Source organism: Ictidomys tridecemlineatus, chromosome X (genome assembly GCF_052094955.1).
Source record: "Ictidomys tridecemlineatus isolate mIctTri1 chromosome X, mIctTri1.hap1, whole genome shotgun sequence".
Taxonomy (NCBI): domain Eukaryota; kingdom Metazoa; phylum Chordata; class Mammalia; order Rodentia; family Sciuridae; genus Ictidomys; species Ictidomys tridecemlineatus.
The window spans coordinates 80,725,121-80,746,249 of record NC_135493.1 but is presented as its reverse complement, the minus strand read 5'-3'; the positions used below and the strand labels follow the sequence as shown (position 1 = coordinate 80,746,249).

Genomic DNA, 21,129 nt, shown 5'->3' with positions numbered 1-21,129 from the left:
TTTATGTGGAGCTGAAGATTGAATCCAGTGCCTCACACATGCAAGACAAACACCAACCACTAAACTACAACCCCAGCCCACCCAGCCCTATTTTGTATTTTATTTAGAGACAGGGTCTCACTGAGTTGCTTAGCGTCCCACCCTTGCTGAGTTTGGCTTTGAACTCGAGATCCTCCTGCCTCGGTCCTGAGCTGCTGGGATAACAGGCCTGTGCCACCATGCCTAGATTGGCCTCTCCCAGATGGCTAAGCATGTTGAACATTTTTGCAAATATTTGTTGGCCATTTGTATTTTTTCTTTTGAAAAATGTCTAATTAGTTCTATGGCCCATTTATTGGTTGGATTATTAGTTTTCTGGTGTTAAATTTTTTGAATTCTTTACTATTTTGGATATTCTTCCTCTGTCAGAGCAGTAGCTGACAAAGATTTTTTTCCCATTCTGCAGGTTCACTTTTCATGTTCTTAATTATTTTGTTTGCTGTGCAGAAGCTTTTTAATTTGATGCCATCTCACTTATTGATTCTTTGTTTTATTTCTTGAGCTTCAAGAGTCTTGTTAAACAAATTGGTTCCTCTGCCAATATGTTGGAATGTTGCCCCTATATTTTCTTCTAGTAGTTGTGGTGTTTCTGGTATAATGTCTAGGTCTTTGTTCCATTTTAAGTTGATTTTTGTGCAGAGTGAGAGGGGTCTAGTTTTAGTCTCATACATAAGAATATACAGTTATCCTAGCACCATTTAATAAAAAGACTACCTTTTCTCCCATGCATGATTTTTTGCACCTTTTTCAAGGATCAGATAACTATATGTGTGGGGTTTATTTGTTTCTTCCATATCATTCTACTGGTCTTCCTATCTGTTTTTATGCCAATACCATGATGTTTTTGTAGTATACCTCTGTATTATAACTCAGGATCAGGTATTATGATGCCTTCAGGGTCACTCTTACTGCTTAGGATTTCTTTGGCTATTCTGGGTCTTTTATTCTTCCAAATGAATTATTCTTCTAAATGACTGTTTTATCTAGCTCTGTGAAGAATGTCACTAGTATTGTGATGGGGATTGCATTTAGCCATTTACACAATATTAATTCTGGACATAGAAATTGGAGGTCTTTCCAATGTTCCTCTTAAATATTTTTTTATACTTTTCATTGTAGAGTTCTTACACCTCCTTATTTAGATTGATTCCTCTGTGTTTTTTGTTTGTTTGTTTGTTTTTGGCTATTGTAACAAAATAGTTCTCTTGATTTCTTTCTCAGCAGATTTATTATTGGATTATAGGAAAGCTATTGATTTTCGTATGATGATTTTGTATCTTCAACCTTACTGAATTTGCTTATCAGATCTAGAAGTCTTCTGGTGGAGTTTTTGGGTCGTCTATGTATTTGGCCATGTCATAAGCAAATAAAGTTTGATTTCTTCTTTTACTAATTGTATCCCTAAAATTCCGCCCTCCTGCCTGATTGCTCTTCTTAGAGTTCCAAGAACTATATTGCATAGGGTTGGTGATAATAGATGGACACCCTTATCTTATTTCTTCTTTCAGAGAAAATGCTTTCAATTTTTCTTTGTTCAGAGAGGTTTTCCTACACAACCTTTAAAATATTGAGGTCAATATTCTATCTCTGGTTTCTTCGCTGTTTTTTAACATGAATGGTTCTTGGGTTTTGTCAAAGACTTTTTCTGCATCTATTGAGATGATTGTGTGAATTTTGTGCTTGATTCTGTTTATGTGATGAGTTATATTTATTTATTTATTTATTTATTTATTTATGTTGAATCAGCCTTGTATCCCTGGGATAAAACCAACTTGATTATGTTGTACAATCATCTTAGTGTTTTTGAATTTGGATTGCTAATATTAAGGATTTTTGCAGCTATGTTCAACTGGGATATTGAGCTATAGTTTACTTTCTTTGATGTGTCTTTAATGTGTTTTTGGTATCAGGGTGATACTGGATGCTTAGAATGTATTTGGAAGCGTTTGATTCTCTTCTGTTTCATAGAATCATTTAAGGAGTATGGGCATTAGTTCTTTATTAATGGTCTGGTAGAATTCAGTTGAGAATCCAAGCTTTTGTTTGTTGGAAGGCTTTTAATTGTTGCTTCAATCTTATTTCTCATTATTAGTCTGTTTAGGTTTTCTGTATCCTTTAAATTCAATTTGGGTAGGTCATATTGTCAAGATCTTCTATATTTTCCAATTTATTGGAATATAAATTTTTTAAATATCCCCTAATGATTCTCTTTCAGAAATGTCTGTGGTGATATTGCCTTTTTAATATCTTAATTTCATTACTGAGGCTTGGAAATTTTTCTGTTATTTCACTGAATAGGTTCTAAATGCCATTAACCTCTCTCTCCATTCCCTCTTCTACTCCCAGTGATTCTATGTAAAGTGATTCTATGTAAAGTGTTTTCAGTGTTGTCCCAGAGTTCTTATATATTTTGCTTGTGGACTTTTATTTATTTATTCTTTAGTGTATACTGATTATTCAAGTTTCATATACCCTGTCTTCAAGGCCTTTGAAGTTCTGTTTTCTGTATAATCTTTTGGTGATCCTTTCAAATAAATTTCTAGTTGACTTATTATGTCTTTCCTAGAGGTTTATTCAGTGTCTATCTCTTTAGTGAAATGGTCTTTTACCTCCTATATTTACTCTCTTAATTTGTTCCTTAGATCTTCTTTTATCTCATTAATCTTTTTTATAAACAATTTTTGTACTCTTCTTCTGGAATTCCATTCCCTCAATATTTTTGGTTTCCTTTTTGAGGGAATTGCAAATTCTCCAGGGAGACTTCTTTGCCTGCTCCCTCATATTTGCAGAAGTATTTAGATTAACCCATGTGTTAGGATTGATTCCTCTTCCTCTTTCATGAGGGTGTCCTTTGGTATGCAGTTATCTCTTTTATAATACATCCTGTGTTTTTGATATATCTTACCTTCAACACCCAAACTCGGTGTAATCCAAGTGTTAATTTCATTTGCCAGTGACTCTCAGTTTCCTGCTCCAGAATTGCTGATTTAATTCACTCTTGGAGAGTTGTTACAACAACTTCCTTTGATTCAGCAACTTGGAATCTCCATTTTGCTGAGGATCAGATACCCAAGAGTGGTACCTGAGGTGCCCCCAAGCCATCCTATCTGGGGCCTTGTGGGTTTCTGATTTTTATCTTCCCTATTCTATGTAAAGTATTGTTGAGCTTGAACAGGATTAATTTGTATGTGGAACATGGTATGCTGTCATGATGAGTTGTAGGTAATGATGTAGGTATAGCTCAGTAGTAGAATTACTTATAATGTCAGAGTTGCAGGGCTGGAGTTGTGGCTCAGTAGTATAGCACATGCCTGGCATGTGTGAGGCACTGGGTTCAATCCTCAGCGCCACAAAAAAAGGAGTAAATTAAATAAAGGTATTGTGTCTATCTGCAACTAAAATTTTTTTAAAAGTCACAGTTGCTTCCCAGCCACTTTCAGAAAAAGGGGAAATAAACAGTAACTATAATAGCATTAAAATAAATATCTGGTACCTACTATGATATATATAACACCAATTAGTCCAAACCTAGGAATGACAGGGTCAGCAGTTAAGAAGAGCAACAATAAACAGCTCTGAATTAGATCTAGCATTAAAGAGCAAGTGTCAACTGTGCCATTTACAGTATTAATAACCACAACAAAATGAATGGTGGGACCAGATAGGTATAAATGTAAACTAAATAGTCATAAAAGATATTATAATTAGAATTAAGAGGAAAGAAAATGAGTAAGAAGGCAAAAGAAAATTCAAAATATTCAAAAAGTGAACAGAGGGAAAGCAGAATAGAGGTAGCAAGTGATGGGTATAAAGAAGTAGTTTAAAAAATCTAAATGGAGAAAGAGAATTTGACTTTTCCGGGGGGAGGGAGGAAGGGTAACAAGAAAGACAAAAATAAAAGCAATATCATACAAAAAAGCAAACCAAAACAAATGAAAAAAAAACTAATCTCCCAAAAACAAAGAGAAAATGATGAACTGTTGAACAAAAATAATAAAAATGGAAGTGTATATATATCCATATATGATTCAATGCAGCAAAAGTGCATGCACGTGCGCTGTGCATGTGTGCGCATATGCGTGCGTGTGTGCGCACACGCGCGCACACACACACACACACACACACACAGAGAAAAATATTTCACAAACAATGAGGGGATCGTCTCCTCCGAGGTGGTCAAGGATGGATGTTCCCTGCCTATGCCATTCTGTGCTACTTTCTATTTCTTGTTGGCCTGCATATCCTTTATAATAAGGGCTGAATTTTTAAAACCTGTCTTCTCTTTTGGTGATCTGCCAGCTGGCACGGCCTGGAGTTGAATCTTGTTGTAATAGCTCTCAGCTTCCCTTCTCACCTGTATAAAGTTGGACAAAATGTGAAGTACTGACAATTCTGTCAATTAATGATCTCCTAAATATTTGTAATCTTTTTACAGTCACTGGTTCCATGCTTATTTTTCCCCCTTGTTTTCCCTTTTAAGCCTGGCTTCCTAGGAGCTCCCCCTTTGTCCACATTTCTTAGTGTTCAGCCGGAATTTAAATATCTTAACCCAGAAGGGCTTCTATTCTGTGCTGATGGTTCTGTTTTGAGCTTAGAGATCCATTCATATATCAGGCTATTTTCTAGTATGACCCAGCTTTTAATTTCATCCAAGATCCATCATGCCTATTCTTTGCATGGCCTTGTTCCTTAAGTCAGTGGTGTGTATGTGGTTTGGGCCATCTAGTCTCTGCCATATATGGGATGCTTTTCTAGTCAACCCATGAGACATGTGGAGAATTTGTCAAACCCACTGTGGCTATCTCACTTCTCAGATCGCAGGCTAATGGAGTCCCTGCTTCTAAAGTTCTAAATCAAGAGAGTCATTTCATCAGCTGCAAAGTTAATTTTTTCTCATCCTGTCCTATCTTGGTAGAAATGGTGGACAACAGATCTGAGCAAGGGTGATATGAACAGCCCTGTGCAAGAAGGCTACAGATTGCACAGTTTTTGACTTGAATTTCATTCATTTTCATGAGTAAACACTTATCAATTTGTTGCATGCCTTTAAATAAATTCTGGAATGCTAAAATATATATTTTAAAATTTTATCCAATTTTATTTCTTTTAAGGGAGCCTACTCATTTTGTCATTATAGAAGTCAGAAATTATTTTCAGCAAATAGGAAGCAAAGTATCTGACTACTATACTTTCTTTAAATTAATTCATTTATTCAAATATTTAGATGGGTTACAAATCATGCTCTAAATTGTCTTCATGTACATTTCCCAAAGAATTTTGTCAGAGAACCCATTTTTATTCTATTTTTTTCCTTTAGTTTATATCTGACACTAGAGTCCATTTTGATATAATTACACAAGCGTGGAATATATCTTATTCTAATTAGGACCCAAGTCTTGTGGATGTACATTATGTTGAGGATGAACACAATGAAATTCACTGTAGTGTATTCATATATGTACATGGGAAAGATTCATTCTACTGTTTTTCCTTTTCCTATTCCCCTCCCTTCCCTTCATTCCCCTTTGATTAATCCACTGAATTAATTCCATGTGTGTTAGCTTCCACATATCAGAGAAATCATTAATCATTTGGATTTTTCACTTAGCATGATAGTCTCTAGATCCATCCATTTATTGGCAAATATCATAAAGTCATTTTTTATGGCTGAGTTATACTCTGTTGTGTATATATATCACAATTTCTTTATCCATTCATCTGTTGAAGGGCACCTAGTTTGGCTCCATAACTTGCCAAGTGTGACTTGTGCTACTATAAACATTGATGTGGCTTTATCATTGTAGTATGCAGATTTAAAATCCTTTGGGTATATACTGAGGAGGGGGATAGCTAGGTCAAATGGTAGTCCCATTCCTAGTTTTTTGAGGAATCTTCATACTGCTTTTTAGAGTGGTTGCACCAAGTTGCAGTCACACCAATGATGCATGAGTGTACCCCTTTCCTCACATCCTAGCCAACATATATTGTTACTTGTATTATTGGTAATGGCCATTCTGATTGGAGTGAGATGAAATCTCAGTGTAGTTTTTGTTTTTGCTTTGTTGGGGGAGAGGGTACTGGGGTTTGAACTCAGGGGCACTTGACCACTAAGCCACATCCCCAGCCCTATTTTGTATTGTATTTAGAGATAGGGTCTCACTGAGTTGCCTAGTACCTTGCTTTTGTTGAGGCTGGCTTTGAACTCACAATCCTCCTGCCTCAGCCTCCTGAGCTACTAGGATTACAGGCTTGCACCACTGTGCCCAGCTTCAGTGTGGTTTTAATTGGCATTTCTCTAATTGCTAGAGATGTTAAACACTTTTTTCATATATTTATTGACCATTCATATTTCTTCATTTGCCGAGTATCTATTTGGTTCCTTTGCCCAGTTATTGATTGGGTTGTTTTTAATGGTGTTAAGTTTTTTGAGTTCTTTGTATACCCTGGAAATTAACACCTTGTCTGAGGTGCAGATAGCAAAAATATTTTCCCCCATTTTATAGGCTCTCTCTTCATACTCAGTGAACCTATTTTTATAGAACACGTCTTAAGTGCACTGCCTTAAAACATGCGTGCACACGTGCGCGCACACACACACACACACACACAAATACACACCGCTACTGTCTTCCTTTTCTATCCGTAACTACACTTGTTCTGTGGGACACATGAGTGGATGCATGGTATTGTAATCTAATGTTATCCACAGTGTACATGCATATTTAACTCATAACATTAGCACTGTGCTAAACTGCAGAATAGAGTTAATATAACAGGCATCACACTGCTATGTTTAGAAAGACACTTGCAGCATTGGCCCTTGATTGGTGTGTGGGAACTTGGTTTTCCTCTGTTACCTAACTGGGAAATTGTTCACTTTGAGGGTAATAATTTGGGGGTACAAATATCAAAATAATGTTATTTATACTGAATACCTGTTTTGCATTGGGATGTCAGGAAATTTGGGTATTTGCCTCTAATACCACTCACTAATGAAAACCTTGCGCACGAAATCCCTGATGGGCATCTTGTTAAGCAAAATAAACTAGATTCAAAAAGTTAAGATTCGTATGTTTTCTGTCCTGTGTAGAAAATAGAACAGCTGGGCAGAAACTTGCATACCTGTTCCTGCATTTTTTTGTTGTTGAAGAAAGGAGAATGCTCATGCTGGCCCTTTACAAAAGAAGAGAGAGTATAAGGAAGTTTGTACATAATTTTCTCAAGACTTTTGTCTTACCCCTAATCCTATTGTGTATCTTTTCATGGAAAACAAAACCTTAGCCATGAATACAACTATACATTGACACCTGTGAGAACTTCTATTTAATCACAGAATATGTGGGTAATATTAGAGGGATGCTGGAAGATAATCATATTACATATATTATCTTAATCCTCAAAAAACCTCTGTTAAGGTGGGTAGCTATCAATGTTTTCTCTTATTGATATGGAGACTAAGATTAGTGAGGTTAAGCAACTTCCCTAGGATCTTACTTAATATACGAGAGAATCCAAACCTGTGTGACTCCAAAGTCTTAGCTTTTTACTACATACTGCATTGAATCCTTATACCACAAATTGCATCTGCAGTGATAGTCAAGTTGTGGAACCAGGCTAAGTGTCAACAGAAGAATGGATGAAAAAATGTGGTATATATACACAATTGAGTTTTATTCATCCTTAAGAACAAAGTTATGTCATTTGCAGGAAAATTTATGGGACTGGAGAGCATCTTGTTAAGCGAAATAAACCAGATTCAAAAAGTTAAGATTCGTATGTTTTCTATCCTATGTAGAAAATAGAACAGCTGGGCATGGTGGTGCATGCCTGTAATCCCAGCAGCTTAGGAGGCTGAAACAGGAGAAACTTAAATTCAAAGCCAGCCTCAGCAACAGCGAGGTGCTAAGCAACTCAGTGAGATTCTGTCTCTAAATAAAACATAAAATCGGGCTGGAGATGTGGCTCAGTGGCCAAGTGCCCCTGAGTTCAGTCCCTAGTACCACATCACCACCCTCAAAAAAAAAAAAAAGAAAATAGAACAAAAGGGGGGAAAATAATCTTATGAAAATAGAAGGAAGACTGATAGCATAGATCAAAGAGATCAAGGGGAGGAAGGAAGAACAAGGGGAGATACTGGGGAAAGAATTTGATCAACTTATGTTATGTGCATGTTTGAATATACCATAGTGAAACCCACTATACTGTATAATTATTATGCACCTATAATTTTTTTAAAAAATTTGTATCTGTAGTGGGTTGGGAGGAGTGAATTATCAAGGGTGATAGTGGTCTGAGAATATTTCATGCAGGAGGGTAGGATATGGGTTGATCTTAAGGATAAATGGTCAGGATTAAAATTAAGTGGCGTAAGGGCTGGGGTTGTGGCTCAATGGTAGAGCACTCACCTAGCATGTGTGAGGCCCTGGGTTTAATCCTCAGCACCACATAAAAATAAATAAATAAAATGAAGGTATTGTGTCCAACTACAACTAAAAAATAAATATTTTTTTAAATTAAGTGGATTAGGAAAGAATATTTTGAGTAGGTAAATCTGCATGCTATTAAGGCATGCAAATGATAAAATACAAGATTTATTTGGGAGAAAGACTATATTGGGCAAAATGGAGTGTTGACACTAGACAGGTTTTCTTCCATATTTAAAAATAAAGAACTTTGACAGCTGCCACTATATGTCCATTCTAGTGTTTGGTAATAAGATAATTTGTCTGATTTAACATAAAATTATATATTTAAATTTAATAAGTGAGATGTATTTATTTAAGAATAATAAATGATAGGGTCTGGGAACGTGGCTCAGTGGTACAGCACTTGCTTAGCAAGCTTGAGGACCTGGGTTCAACCCAGCACAGCCAAAGAAGAAGAAGAAGAAATTAAAAAAATGGAATAATATATTTGTTCAAAAAGTCAAGCATGATTTCCAAAGGACATTGCCATGTACACAATTTGAGAACCACTGTTAGCATAAAGGTACTGTTCCCCCCACCCCCGAGCATACAAGTAGAATACTGAAAACCACATTTAACTAATGCTAATCTGGTGGCAGTGTGAAGAATATATTGACTAGAACCAGGAAGTTAGTTCATTTACATCATTGTAATCATAGTACAACATACATGAAATGATTAAGAGTTTAGAGAATTATGGAAATGAAACTAGAAGAGATGTTATATAGGATGAATTGCTATACTGTAGTGGTGAAGTAGATATGTGTGTGGGTGTTTAGGAGATCCAAAGGATCTCTGTCTGGGTTATTTGAAGAAAATTTGGTATCTTTAACAGAAATATGACATATTGGTGAAGTATCATATCCAGGACCATGAGAATTTTGATTCTAGGTATATTGAATTATTCCTTAAATTCCAGGTAGGAGTTGGGTGTGAGCTTGGGATTGCAGAGAAAAATCCGGGTTTCAGATTAGAAATAGAAACATCTGCAGTAGGTTAATAATCATCAAAACTATCTGAGTATAGGCATTGTCTTAGGAGAAGTTCTTAAAAAAAGCAACAAAGACTGAACTCTTGTTTTATTCATTTCATCAATAAGAAATGAATATTAAAGAGTACCTTTGGAGTTCATAAGTAATGTTGCTACCACCTACCATAAACTATTTGCAGAAAACTTGTTTTACTGTGCATTGATCAGGTATTTCCTGGCTTTTAAAGTTTAAGTGGTCTTTTATAGTATGATATGAATTGTAAAATCAATAAATAAATGTTCCTACCATATGGAAAGCATAGCTAGACACCAAATAACTTTCAGATAGAATTTTTTTCTTATATAATAATGGTTCTTAGTGTGTGTGTATGTGCGTGTGTGTGTTTGCAGATGTATGTATAGAGATTTCAGTTGTCTATTTAGGAGTGGTATTACCCCAGCTCTTTCCACTTAAATACTTGTTTTGATTTATTAGTTTTTCCTATACATGTTGGCTACTGTGCTCCAAGTGCAGTAGCTATCACTGACAGCCAATCTAGTTGTATATGGGAAGAATTCCTATATTGTATTTTCTTTTAGTACAGGAATGGTCTTAAAATTTTTTAAGAAAAAAAAGATCATAACAAATGTGTAGGAAATGCTCATGTGCTTGCTTAATTAAACCCATGGTTGTCTCATTCATTCATTCATTCATTTATTCATTTCATTCATTTGGTACTGGGGATTGAACCCAGGTGCACTTAACTGCTGTGCTCCATCTCCACCCCTTTTTAAATTTTTTCAACTATTATGTTTTTATTTTAATTTGTAGTTGTAGATGGACAGAATGCCTTTATTTTATTTGTTTATTTTTATGTGGTGCTCGGGTTGAACCCAGTGCCTCATGCATGCTAGGTAAGCGCTCTGCCACTGAGCTGCAGGCCCAGCCCAATTTTATTTTCTGTTTTCAAAAAACAAAAATGATATACAATATGCACTACTCCACACTTTCTTTCACTTATCAATTTATCTTGGTGACCTTTCCATACCAGACCCAGTGTTATATTTTTGTCTTTTTAACTAGTAATTAGTCAATCTGCATTGACAATAAAATGCATTTTGATCATTGTACACAATTGCAGCACAACTTTTCATTTCTCTGGCTGTACACGATATAGCATCACTAAGTTTTTGAGGAAAGGTCTTGCTAGGTTGCTGAGTATGGCCTTAAACTTGCAATCCTCCTGCCTCAGCCTTCTGAGTCTCTGGGATTATAGGTGTGCACCACTGGGCCTGGACCTAGAAATATTATTGCCCTGAAATTTCTCAACTTCTTAAAATTGATTTTGGACTCAATCTATAAGCCATTAGCTTGCAAATCACTCAAAGCAGTTGGAACTCTATGAATCTTTTCTATGAAGATGATTTAGTAAGCATGAATAATATTACTAAATTATGAAGACTTAGTGTGATGTTCACATTAGGAAACTGCACTGATGCAGTCATATGTAATTGATTTATTTCATTTATTTGAACATATCTTTGTCCTCGTTTCTGCTATTCTACATATTCTTTTAAAATTTTAATCATAAACAGAAATATTGGCAAAAATGAAATGTGATTCTAGTTTTCTAAAGCTTGTTGAAAGTCAGTATGGTATATTGAAAAGATCTATTTTTCTTTCCCAGGCTTTAGAGTTCCAAGGCCTATCTCTGCTGGGTATTGCTTGGAAAAACTTAGGCTTTTCACTTAACTTCATCAGGGTCTATTTTCCCCATTATAAAATAAGTTGCTTTGGCTGTACATTTAAGGTTCCTTAATTTTTTTTCCTGGTAATGAGGAGTGAACCCAGGGTGCTTTACCACTGATATACATACCCACTTGCTATCTTCCTTCCTCACCCTCCTGAGCAAGTGGGATTGGATCATAGGGCATGTGCCACCATGCACAGCTTAGTTTTTGTTTTATAGTGCGGGGAATCTAATCCAGGGCCTGAGGCATGCCAGACAAGTACTCTACCACTGAGCTATATCCCCAGCTCTTAAGGTTACTTTTTAAATTTTTTTTTTTATTTGGGGTGGGGGGTACTAGGGATTGATATCAGGGGCACTCTACCACTGAGCCATATCCCCAGCCCTATTTTGTATTTTATTTAGAGAAAGGGTCTCACCGAGTTGCTTACTGCCTCAGTGTTGCTGAGGCTGGCTTTGAATTCGTGATCCTCCTGTCTCGGTCTCCTTAGCTGCTGGAATTATAGGTGTGTGCCACTGTACCTGTCAAGGTTCATTTTTTAATGTTATGTGATTCTCCTCCTTCTCCTCTTCAACCCTTCCCCTATTCAATGGGTTGAAATCAGGGTCTGGCACATGTTAGCAAGCATTCTCCCACTGAGTTATACTCCTAGCTCTGTGATTCTTTTTTAACTCTTCTACCTGAGGAAGTTGATAAAAAGATTAAAGTTTAAAGGAGATTCTTTTTATTATACTTGAAGTACACTTAAGATAATCTTCTAATTCAGGATCCAAACAATAAGAAATTTTGGAGAGTGAAAAGGGATATTGTTAGTGAATTACTGCAGGACAACATGTTTAAATCAGAACTGTCTCAGGTAAACTAAAATGTCTGTTTATTCGGTATGTTCCACGTATTGTTCTGTTAAGTGCATTTTTGGCCAAAGAAGTTATCTATATCAATCACCCTTTACATGGTTTCCCTGTTTTATCTTATAGATCCACTATGTGTAGAGAGTAATAGAGCATCGTGCCAGCAATCTCCAGCCAGTAAAAAAGGGATGTTCACAGATGACTTACATAAGCTGGTGGATGACTGGACAAAGGAAACAGTGGGAAATTCTCTTATTAAGCCAAGTTTAAACCAACTTAAACAGAGTCAACAAAAAATAGAGGCAGAAAACTGGAACAAGGCATATGAAGTAAGTTTTTTATACTTAATCCTCTTTATTTATGAGAACTAAAATCATAAATGTGGATATACTTAGGCCTATGATTATAGATAGTGTGAAAAAGAGATATGACTTGAAAACATAGATACTTTTAACCTTGTCTAGATTTTTCATATCTTTGAGCAAATTATCTTTTAGATCAAGGGTCAGCAAGCTTTTATAAGGGGAAAAGCTAGTCAATATTTTAGGTTTTGCAGGCCATGCTGTTCCAATTAGTCCAGTTTGTTGTAGTGCAAAAACAGCCTTATACAACATGTAAAAAATGGGTTTGGCTTTTTCCATTAAATTGTGCTGTATGAAAAGCAGTGGCAGGCCACGCTTTGCTGATCCTTTTAGGCTGTTCTATGTTAAAATCAACCAAATAAACATCAAAAAAGAAAGCATCTGGAATGAGTGTTAATTCAATCTGGTACCACAAGAAGAGTTTGCATTTTGAGGCAAGCTATCCTATGTTGCATGTCAATATTCGTAAAGCTCATTAAGTTAACTATCTTTGTCTAGTATTAGAATTAATTTTAAAGGTGCTTAAGCTAAAATATTATAAGAGGTTTGTTGAGTTTATGGAATGGAAACCCAGTGGCCTTAGGTGTACATGCAATTAAAATGGAGAAATATGTCTATAATGTATTCTGCAGTGGGAAGAATACATGCTTATTAAAGAGCATATATAGTATAATTTATTTTAAAAATCATACACATTTGATATGTTTACATGCATAGAAAAATATGAAAACCTATAAGGAATATGCTAGATGGTAGAATATTGGCCTTATTTTATTTTGAATTTTTCTGTTTGAATTTTTAAGGTAACTTTTTTTTCAAAATAAGTGAATCTGTTAAAATATGAATCAAGGCTTAGAATCTCATCCCTCATAATTAAAAGAGATATATGTGGGTGTTATGTTTGTGTACATGCATATGTGTGCATATATAATCATTAAACAGTTCAGTAAAGAAAGTATGAAAATGTATTTATTGTTAATTTTGAAAAAACTATTTTAAAATCCTTTATTTTGCAAACTAGTAGGCAATGTATTGCTTGTGGGCTCTGTGTTTTCATCTTATTCCTGGCTCCTGTTAACACACAGATAGTATCACCATTATAAAATTTGTAAGCCTTTAGAGGCAAATCAAGACATAAATGCATTTGTACTGCCAGTGAGAGACCTTCTGAATACTTTGTGAATGGAAGCTTTTTATTACTTATAAAATAATACTTACCATAGAAAAGTACAAGTTTTAAAATATCACCATCATATCTTACCACCTAGAAATAGTTGTCATCAACTTTAAAACATCATTTCAGATTTCTTTCTGTCTAAATATGGATACATGGAAACAACTTTATAAAAAACGTGATCATACTTTTGGGGTTGGGGTCATAGCTAAGTGGTAGAGTGCTTGCCTACCACATGTGAGGCACTGGGATTGATACTCAGCACCACATAAAAAATAAGTAAATAAAATAAAGTTATTGTATCCATCTACAACTAAAAAATATTTTTAAAAATGTGATCATACAGTATATGCTGTTTTGAAGCATTACCATTAAATTTACTTTAACAGAAGGAAAACACTGATATAAACAAGGGATGGCTGAACTTCAAATCAATGTTTTTTCACCTCAAAAGATGAATTTTATTTTTTTAAATTTCTTTTTTATTACACAATACCTTTATTTTCTTTATTTATTTTTATGTGGTGCTGAGGATCAAACCCAGGGCCCCTGCACAAGCTAGGCAAGTGCTCTACCACTGAGCCACAACCCCAGCCCCTCATTTTTACCTTTATTTATTTATTTTTATGTGTTGCTAAGGATTGAACCCAGCGCCTTGCACATGCTAGGCGAGCACTCTACTGCTGAGCCACAACCCCATCCCCTGTCATTCATTTTTGAGTTAAACTAATACCCTTTAATACCCTTTACCCTAAGTTGAAAGTTTCTTAGTTGAAAGTTTTGTTTTAGATTGATAATTCAGTTTACAAGATCTAAGCATGAGACTGATAAGAGAATTGCTTACATCCAATAGAATTATTATTTCCATGTGCATGAGATTTCTATAATCTCTATACTTGTGAATAGTCACAATACAGTATAAGAAGAATCAGGCAGGAATATATTTATTAATACTGCCAAAAATATAATTATTTCATTGTCTTCTATAACAAAAATGTCAGACTTTAAGATAGTGAATAGAGGGATGGGGTTGTAGTGCAGTGGTAGAGCACCTGCCTAACATGTGTGAGGCACTGGATTGGATCCTCAGCACCACATATAAATAAATAAAATAAAGGTCCATTGATGACTAAAAAATATTTTTTTAAAAAAGATAGTGAATAGAAGTGGGTAGGAAGACGACATTTATTGAGCACCCACTATATGCTAGGTTTTTCTTCTAATGTTATACTAAACCATGCTCCTGTCTCCAGAGAATTATATAGTAAGATGGGCTATTCTCGCCTATAGCACTATATGAAGTCATGCTGAGGACTGACAAAAGGAAGTAAGAATTGAAGGATAGTGCTAACATGAGGAAAGGAGGAAACTGAATGGGAATTTAGTATGGGCCTTGCAGTTAGTTGGAACTGAGTTCCAGTCACCACTTCACTATTAACGTGCTTAGTGCTGTTGCTTGGAGTTACCAGTTTTGAGATTCTGTTTCCTCATCTGAAAATGCCTACCCTGCAAAAGCCGGGCAGTTATGAAGATGAACCGAAATAAGGTATGTAACTATGCTTAACATGAAGAAAAGTTGCTCCCAAAATGGTACCACTCAAAGTATTAACAGGAGTAGTAAGCCAAAAAGAATAGGAAGGAATATAGATTGATAAAAGCATATAAACAAATAAACTGATCTTTTGTTTTTATTTTTGTTTTTTCTTAGAATACTCCATCTACTATGGGCTACACATCAACATGGATTTCTTCTCTGTCCCAAATTCGTGGAGCTGTCCCAACCTCCTTGCCCCAAGGACTGCCACTCCCTTCATTTCCTGGGCCATTATCATCATATGGAATGCCCCATGTTTGTCAGTATAATGCTGTGGGGGGTGCAGGGTATCCAGTACAGTGGGTAGGAATTTCAGGGACAACACAACAGTCTATAGTAATTCCTACCCAATCTGGGGGACCGTTTCAGCCGGGGATGAATTTGCAGGCATTTCCAGCTCCACCAGTGCAGAATCCTGCTACAATCCCTCCTGGTCCCAAGTGAATCAGAGTAGATGATGAAAAAAAGGGAGATTTTTTCAGAATTATTTTCAGGATACCTAAGATATAAAAGTTTCTTCTCCTTGGGTTCTGCCATATTTTCCCTCATTTGAGTTTACTTTCAACTGTATTTTTTGTTGTTACAATGTGGTATTTGATATAGCTCATCATTCTGTAGAAATGTGCAATGTGCACAAAGTACACTGCACACAGAAATGTTTTTCACTTCAATCCTATCCTCTTTGATACTTGATTTTTAAAAAAAAAAATACTCTTCAGAATGCTTTAATAAGCTCAGCCTGAGCATTACCATTTCCAGGACACTTTCCACACATTGCTGAGAAGCCCCCATTTTTTACTGCTGCTATCTGCAGCTGGATATTTTACTTTAAAATGTATAAAAATTACCTAGATTGATTATCCCCAAGCATGGGTGAAGTGAGACCCTCCAATAGCCAGAGTCTTGTGGGTTTCTTCACGTGTTTATCTTAGGTTTACCTTTCATAGAAGGCAGGGTAACTTGCTGCAGGAAATTTTTTGGTATTTAAATTTATGATAACTTTATCAACCAGTACAGAACATGAGCCCTTTTTAATGTGATTTTCTTCCCGTCATCACAGCAGTAGGAGTGAAGCCTTGTTTTGAGTGAGGCGGAGGGAAAGGAAAAAACAGAACTGTAACAGTTCCTAGATTCTACAGATATTATAGCTGCTTTAGGATTTCGGTAATAATTCAAAGCAGCTATCTCTTTGTTTCTCATGTGCACACTATATTGGTTTTGAGCATCTGAGAGGCATTGGTTTGGCTTGCATTCTTTCGCAAGGGATATATTGCAGCTGATATGAATCTCATTTAGGGAGAATCCTTGTATTCCTAATAGGGGATTCAAGGTACACCTCTATCGATCCATTCTTCTGAAGTGAAATTTACTTGACACAGTAGGTTTTGTAGGTTTTGAGACTTACACATGAAACACTGGCTTTACAGGGTTCTAAGAGATGTGGGGTATACACTGTCCTGCAGTGAGATAATAGACCCTAGAAGAATACTATTTAATTTGCTCTTAGATTTTTTGGATTTCATTTTTAGTTGTTATAATTTCTTATTAGTATCTATAGTGTCTTAGATGATTTTAGATCTTAGATGAGTTTGGCAGCCTCTTTAGAATCTGAGAGAGATCACTGTCAAGTTGCACTTTACTGGGTTTTATCCAGTTTTAGGAGGAAGGGAGGCAATGTCAAAATGTACACCTTTGGTTTTTAAGAAGGTTAAATATAATAATTTTAAAGGCTGGTCACAAGGTTACCTAATGCTCAGTCTGTGAAACCCAAATAAAATTCTTTAATGGTATTTTCAACTCCCAGTTATACATGTTCAAACTATTTACCTTCCACTCCAAAGATTTCAAGGTCATTTCTAGTACATCTTTACCTAATTAGGAGTTCCGTCTACTGGTAAACATTCCAAAATTTCACTCAAGATCTCTGTTAAGATTTTCCACCATAATCCTCTAAAAATTGTACCCCATGGGCTTGCCAGGTAATGAGAAAAACAATGGGTGTACGTCTCTCTCTCTCTCTCTTTTTTTTTGGCACAGTCTACTTTGTAACATTTAGTATCCTTTATAAAATAAAAATATGTCTTATTTGGTTACCTGAGGATCACACCCACTACCACAAAGATTCTGTCACTATTACTTGGGGCATCTAAGGCAGCATTTTAAGAATTGCTGTTGATAAGAGTGAGTTTCTTTTCATTAAACATCCTGTTTTGGATAAGGATGTTTTATGAAACGATTTCTTTCCAAATCTTACGTACAGAGTCTACAAATTTCTTCTACAGTATTAGTTTGCAATTTGAAGTGATTTTAGGACATTAGTGCACTGCAAATGCTTACACTGCAGTGTTTTCCATTTGTACAAAAACAATGCTCCTAAAGTCCATAATTCTTTAAAACTATTTGTGTTTTATTATAAAAGTTGGCATTGTGTAATTACATTGAGACATACAACCTATGAAGTGAAAGTACTATAGATTTTAAGACCTCTTCTTCTCTAGTTCTCTTTTTAAACAATGTACCCCAGGATTAAAAAAAAAAAAAGATCCGTGGATGACATGTACAATTACATTTATTAATGGCTGCTCTATATCATATGTCTTGCATTTTTGTCACCACCTCTGTTTTATGTATAATTCATCATTCTTGTTTGCCTGCAGACTTTTGCAGTGCCTTGTAATATTTAGAATCTTTTCAGGTTTTGCTGGAAAGAAATGTAGTCTTCTAAAGTTTGAAGATGGTGAATAGTGTACTGCTGTCTCCATGCTGACTGCAGTAGCTGGATTAACATATATGTTATATATACGTTGTGTATATATAACGTGAGTGTAAATTTAAAACTACAGAAAAAAAGTGAGTTTGTGCAGAAATGAAGAAAACAATGTTATTCACATCGCTGTGGGTTTTTATTTACTATTTCCCATTACTTAAATGAGATTATAGTCACTTTGACTGTAAATATTGGCTAATTTTCTATCTAGGGGTTTTGCATTATTTCATAATTTTACTAAGTCATATAATAGTGCTGTTTTCATCCTTGCCTGAGGTACTTTTTCTTCCTAGAAATAATTAATTCTTGAGGTAAAGCTCAGAAATTCCCTTCTTACTTAACAAAGAGCCTACTATATAAAAAAGGCCTTCTATTCATTTCCAAAAACACACAAACCTGTCCTTTTCATTTTCTTTCTTGTAGAAGAGAAAAAGGTTGTGCTTAACCATTGTGCTTGTAAAGTTTATTTGGGGGGATAGTCTGTATGTCCAGCCACCATGTTTACTTCTCAAAGTGCAAGTCTGATGAACAGTACTGTATCTCCATATGTGGCAATGTGAGTATTTCATCATGAAGTACCTGCTGCTATGTTTGTGAAGTTGGGTGTAAGATCATAAGAATATGAAACCAGTATTGGTGTAAATCTAAAGTAAATAACCCTATGTATATTTGTAGCAGTCTTGAATCTCTATTTAAGGTAATTTGCTGTAATATAACAAATATCCATTCTGTTTTTCTTCCCTTCCTTGTCAGTTTTATATCAAGCATGAAATCTCATGGTTTGACAGCAAAATTATCTGTGAAAGTTTAAAAGGCACTTTTCCGCTGTGATTTTTGGATTGAGTTTAGAGTGTTATGTACAGTATGATGGATGTATCATCTTAGAACCCCAAATTTAATTCTAATCCAGTTACTTTTGTTTATCTACCTCGTTTCAGTGCTGTTTTGGGTGCACAAGTAAACACTGCCTGTGAAACTTGCATTTTTGCCTTGATTCTCAGTATTCTTTCAGATTATGAATCTGGCTTGCCTCTTTGTCCCAGCACTAACCATGAGTTTGAGATGAGAGAGATCATCACTCAGCCACCAATCTGTGTTTAAGTGATGAGAGCCATGTGCCTATGTGAAATAAGCTTAGGGGATTTGGGGATGGAGAGCAGAAAACTAAATCTAAGTGGTGGTGATAATAGGACTTAGTTGTAGGAATTAGTTTAAAAATAAACAAATGGTTTAAAAGTACCTAAATTAGTCCAGTGCCTGTAACTTTGCATTTTTTACTAGAGATGCATTTCTCGTCTCTGTGCCTAAAGGGCTATGGGTTGAAATTGCTTTAACTACCACAGTGAAATATTTGACAAATCCTACAGCAATGACCTGTCATTTAACGTATTAGTGTACTGCCAAGTATTTGCGTGATATTTTGTTACTTTACAATGGTTGAATGCATTTGAGTTGAATTATAATTGGTGGTAAGGGTTGTATATAACTATCCAATCTCTAAAGTTTATGGAGGCATTGACTTTATTCCTTGCTGTATTTTCTGAGTGATAAAAATGATGCATTCCTTTTTCCCAAAAAATCTCAGCAAATGTTTGTAACCAGATTTTCCTTGTTTCACATGTTTACTGTGTAACACTACAGCATATTTAATATTAGTAAAAATTGTAATTTCAGTCATCATGCATAACTACATTCCTGAGGTATATTTACCATCAGTTTGAGATTTCAGTTACTTCATCTTCTGTTTGGTTCAGAAAAACTTGGGCCATGAGGTGGTATGCAGGCCATTTTTTAGAATAGATTATTTTTTTAATCTGTTATTTTATTGGGGATTTGTTTTCCCTCCCCATGTTTAGAAGACTAGAAAAGGGGGTGTGTGTGCACAGAAAAGGCCTTTGATTTACTGAATGTAATTTCTAGGATTCAATTTTTTTAAAATCCAGATTATAAAATGATAACACTCAAACTTGGTAAGATCCTTTAAAGTGGAATAAGTATGAAATTTTTATGGAGCCAAGTGCTTGCAAGTCACCCTGGAAATAGTCTTTTTATGAGAAGGATGAACACAAACATTGGTCAGGAACATTGACAACCAACATATGAAAAGGCCTGGGGTAGTAACTAGGTTACACTAAAGTTATTTTCAAGTGAGATAGCTAGAAAAGTGTGCAAACCACCAGCTCCAATTCTAGAAGGTTTTCTTTTAATTAAAAAAAAAACTCAAATAGAAAGGCTAAAAGTCAAGCAAGAAGGGAAGATAGAAACTCGGCTCTGAGGAAAAAAAAAATGTGCCAGTGTAAAATAAACTTCTAAATGTGTACTTGTCATCCTTCTAGTTTTTTAAGTTGCATTTCTTTTTCCACTATAACTTAAGGTTTGAGGTTGAGATTTGTGGTCCAGAACATACCCTCAGCAGATATAGTGACTAATCGGAAAGTGCAGTTGTTCAAGGTCTGTCATGCTCAATCACTTAAAGCTGTAATTTGTTTGATATGAATATTAAGCATGTAGACCTAGTGCAGCATGGGAGCCACTCAGGAAGTTTATGCAATTAATAAACTTTCATGCATAATTTACTATGAAGTATGCAGAATTTCCACCACTTCTCTACACTTAACATTTAGTTGTATTTGTGAATTCTCCTTTCTTAATTGGGGAATGTAGCATTATATAGAATGTTGTTAAACTTAATTTTAATCCTTTATGACATTAACTTTTTTTTTGGGTAAACCAAGTGATCGGCCTTTCAGCAGTTGTCTGACTTTGGTTCTTTGAAACTGTGATTTTTATTTCATTTGTACCCAACCATTGTTAAGTATTTTGTTTTGTTTCCTGGAAATTTTGTTTTGAAACAGAAAATAAAGGCTGTGTTAAATGAGTATGTTATCTTATCAAAATGCTGTCATAATCACTGCTATTACCTGGTTTAAAATGATTATTTATTTATCAAATATAATTTAGCAGATTTAGGAAATTAAATCCTATGGACTATTCTGGCCTAAAACAAACAAAACTAAGCCATGTGTTACATTTTGATTTACAGGTCCAACAGATTTCCAGTTTGACTCCTCTACACTTGCAAATGAATCATAATTGTAACCTACTGTGAAATTTTTAACACACACGATAGTCTGTAAGATAGGTCTATTACTATC

General features: G+C 35.3%; 1 protein-coding gene across 7 annotated transcripts in view; it reads left to right on the top strand.

The window, feature by feature from the left end:
- Wnk3 (WNK lysine deficient protein kinase 3) overlaps nucleotides 1-20,853 on the top strand; it is a 171,363-nt gene extending 150,510 nt beyond the window's left edge. For all 7 annotated transcript variants that reach the window (XM_040281244.2, XM_040281261.2, XM_040281236.2 and 4 more), the window contains 2 exons: nucleotides 12,204-12,406; nucleotides 15,322-20,853. In XM_040281244.2, the coding sequence (XP_040137178.2) occupies nucleotides 12,204-12,406; nucleotides 15,322-15,651 (533 nt within the window). In that variant the 3' untranslated portion in view covers nucleotides 15,652-20,853. The remainder of the gene's footprint in view (nucleotides 1-12,203; nucleotides 12,407-15,321) is intronic.
- Nucleotides 20,854-21,129: the final 276 nt, after the last annotated feature.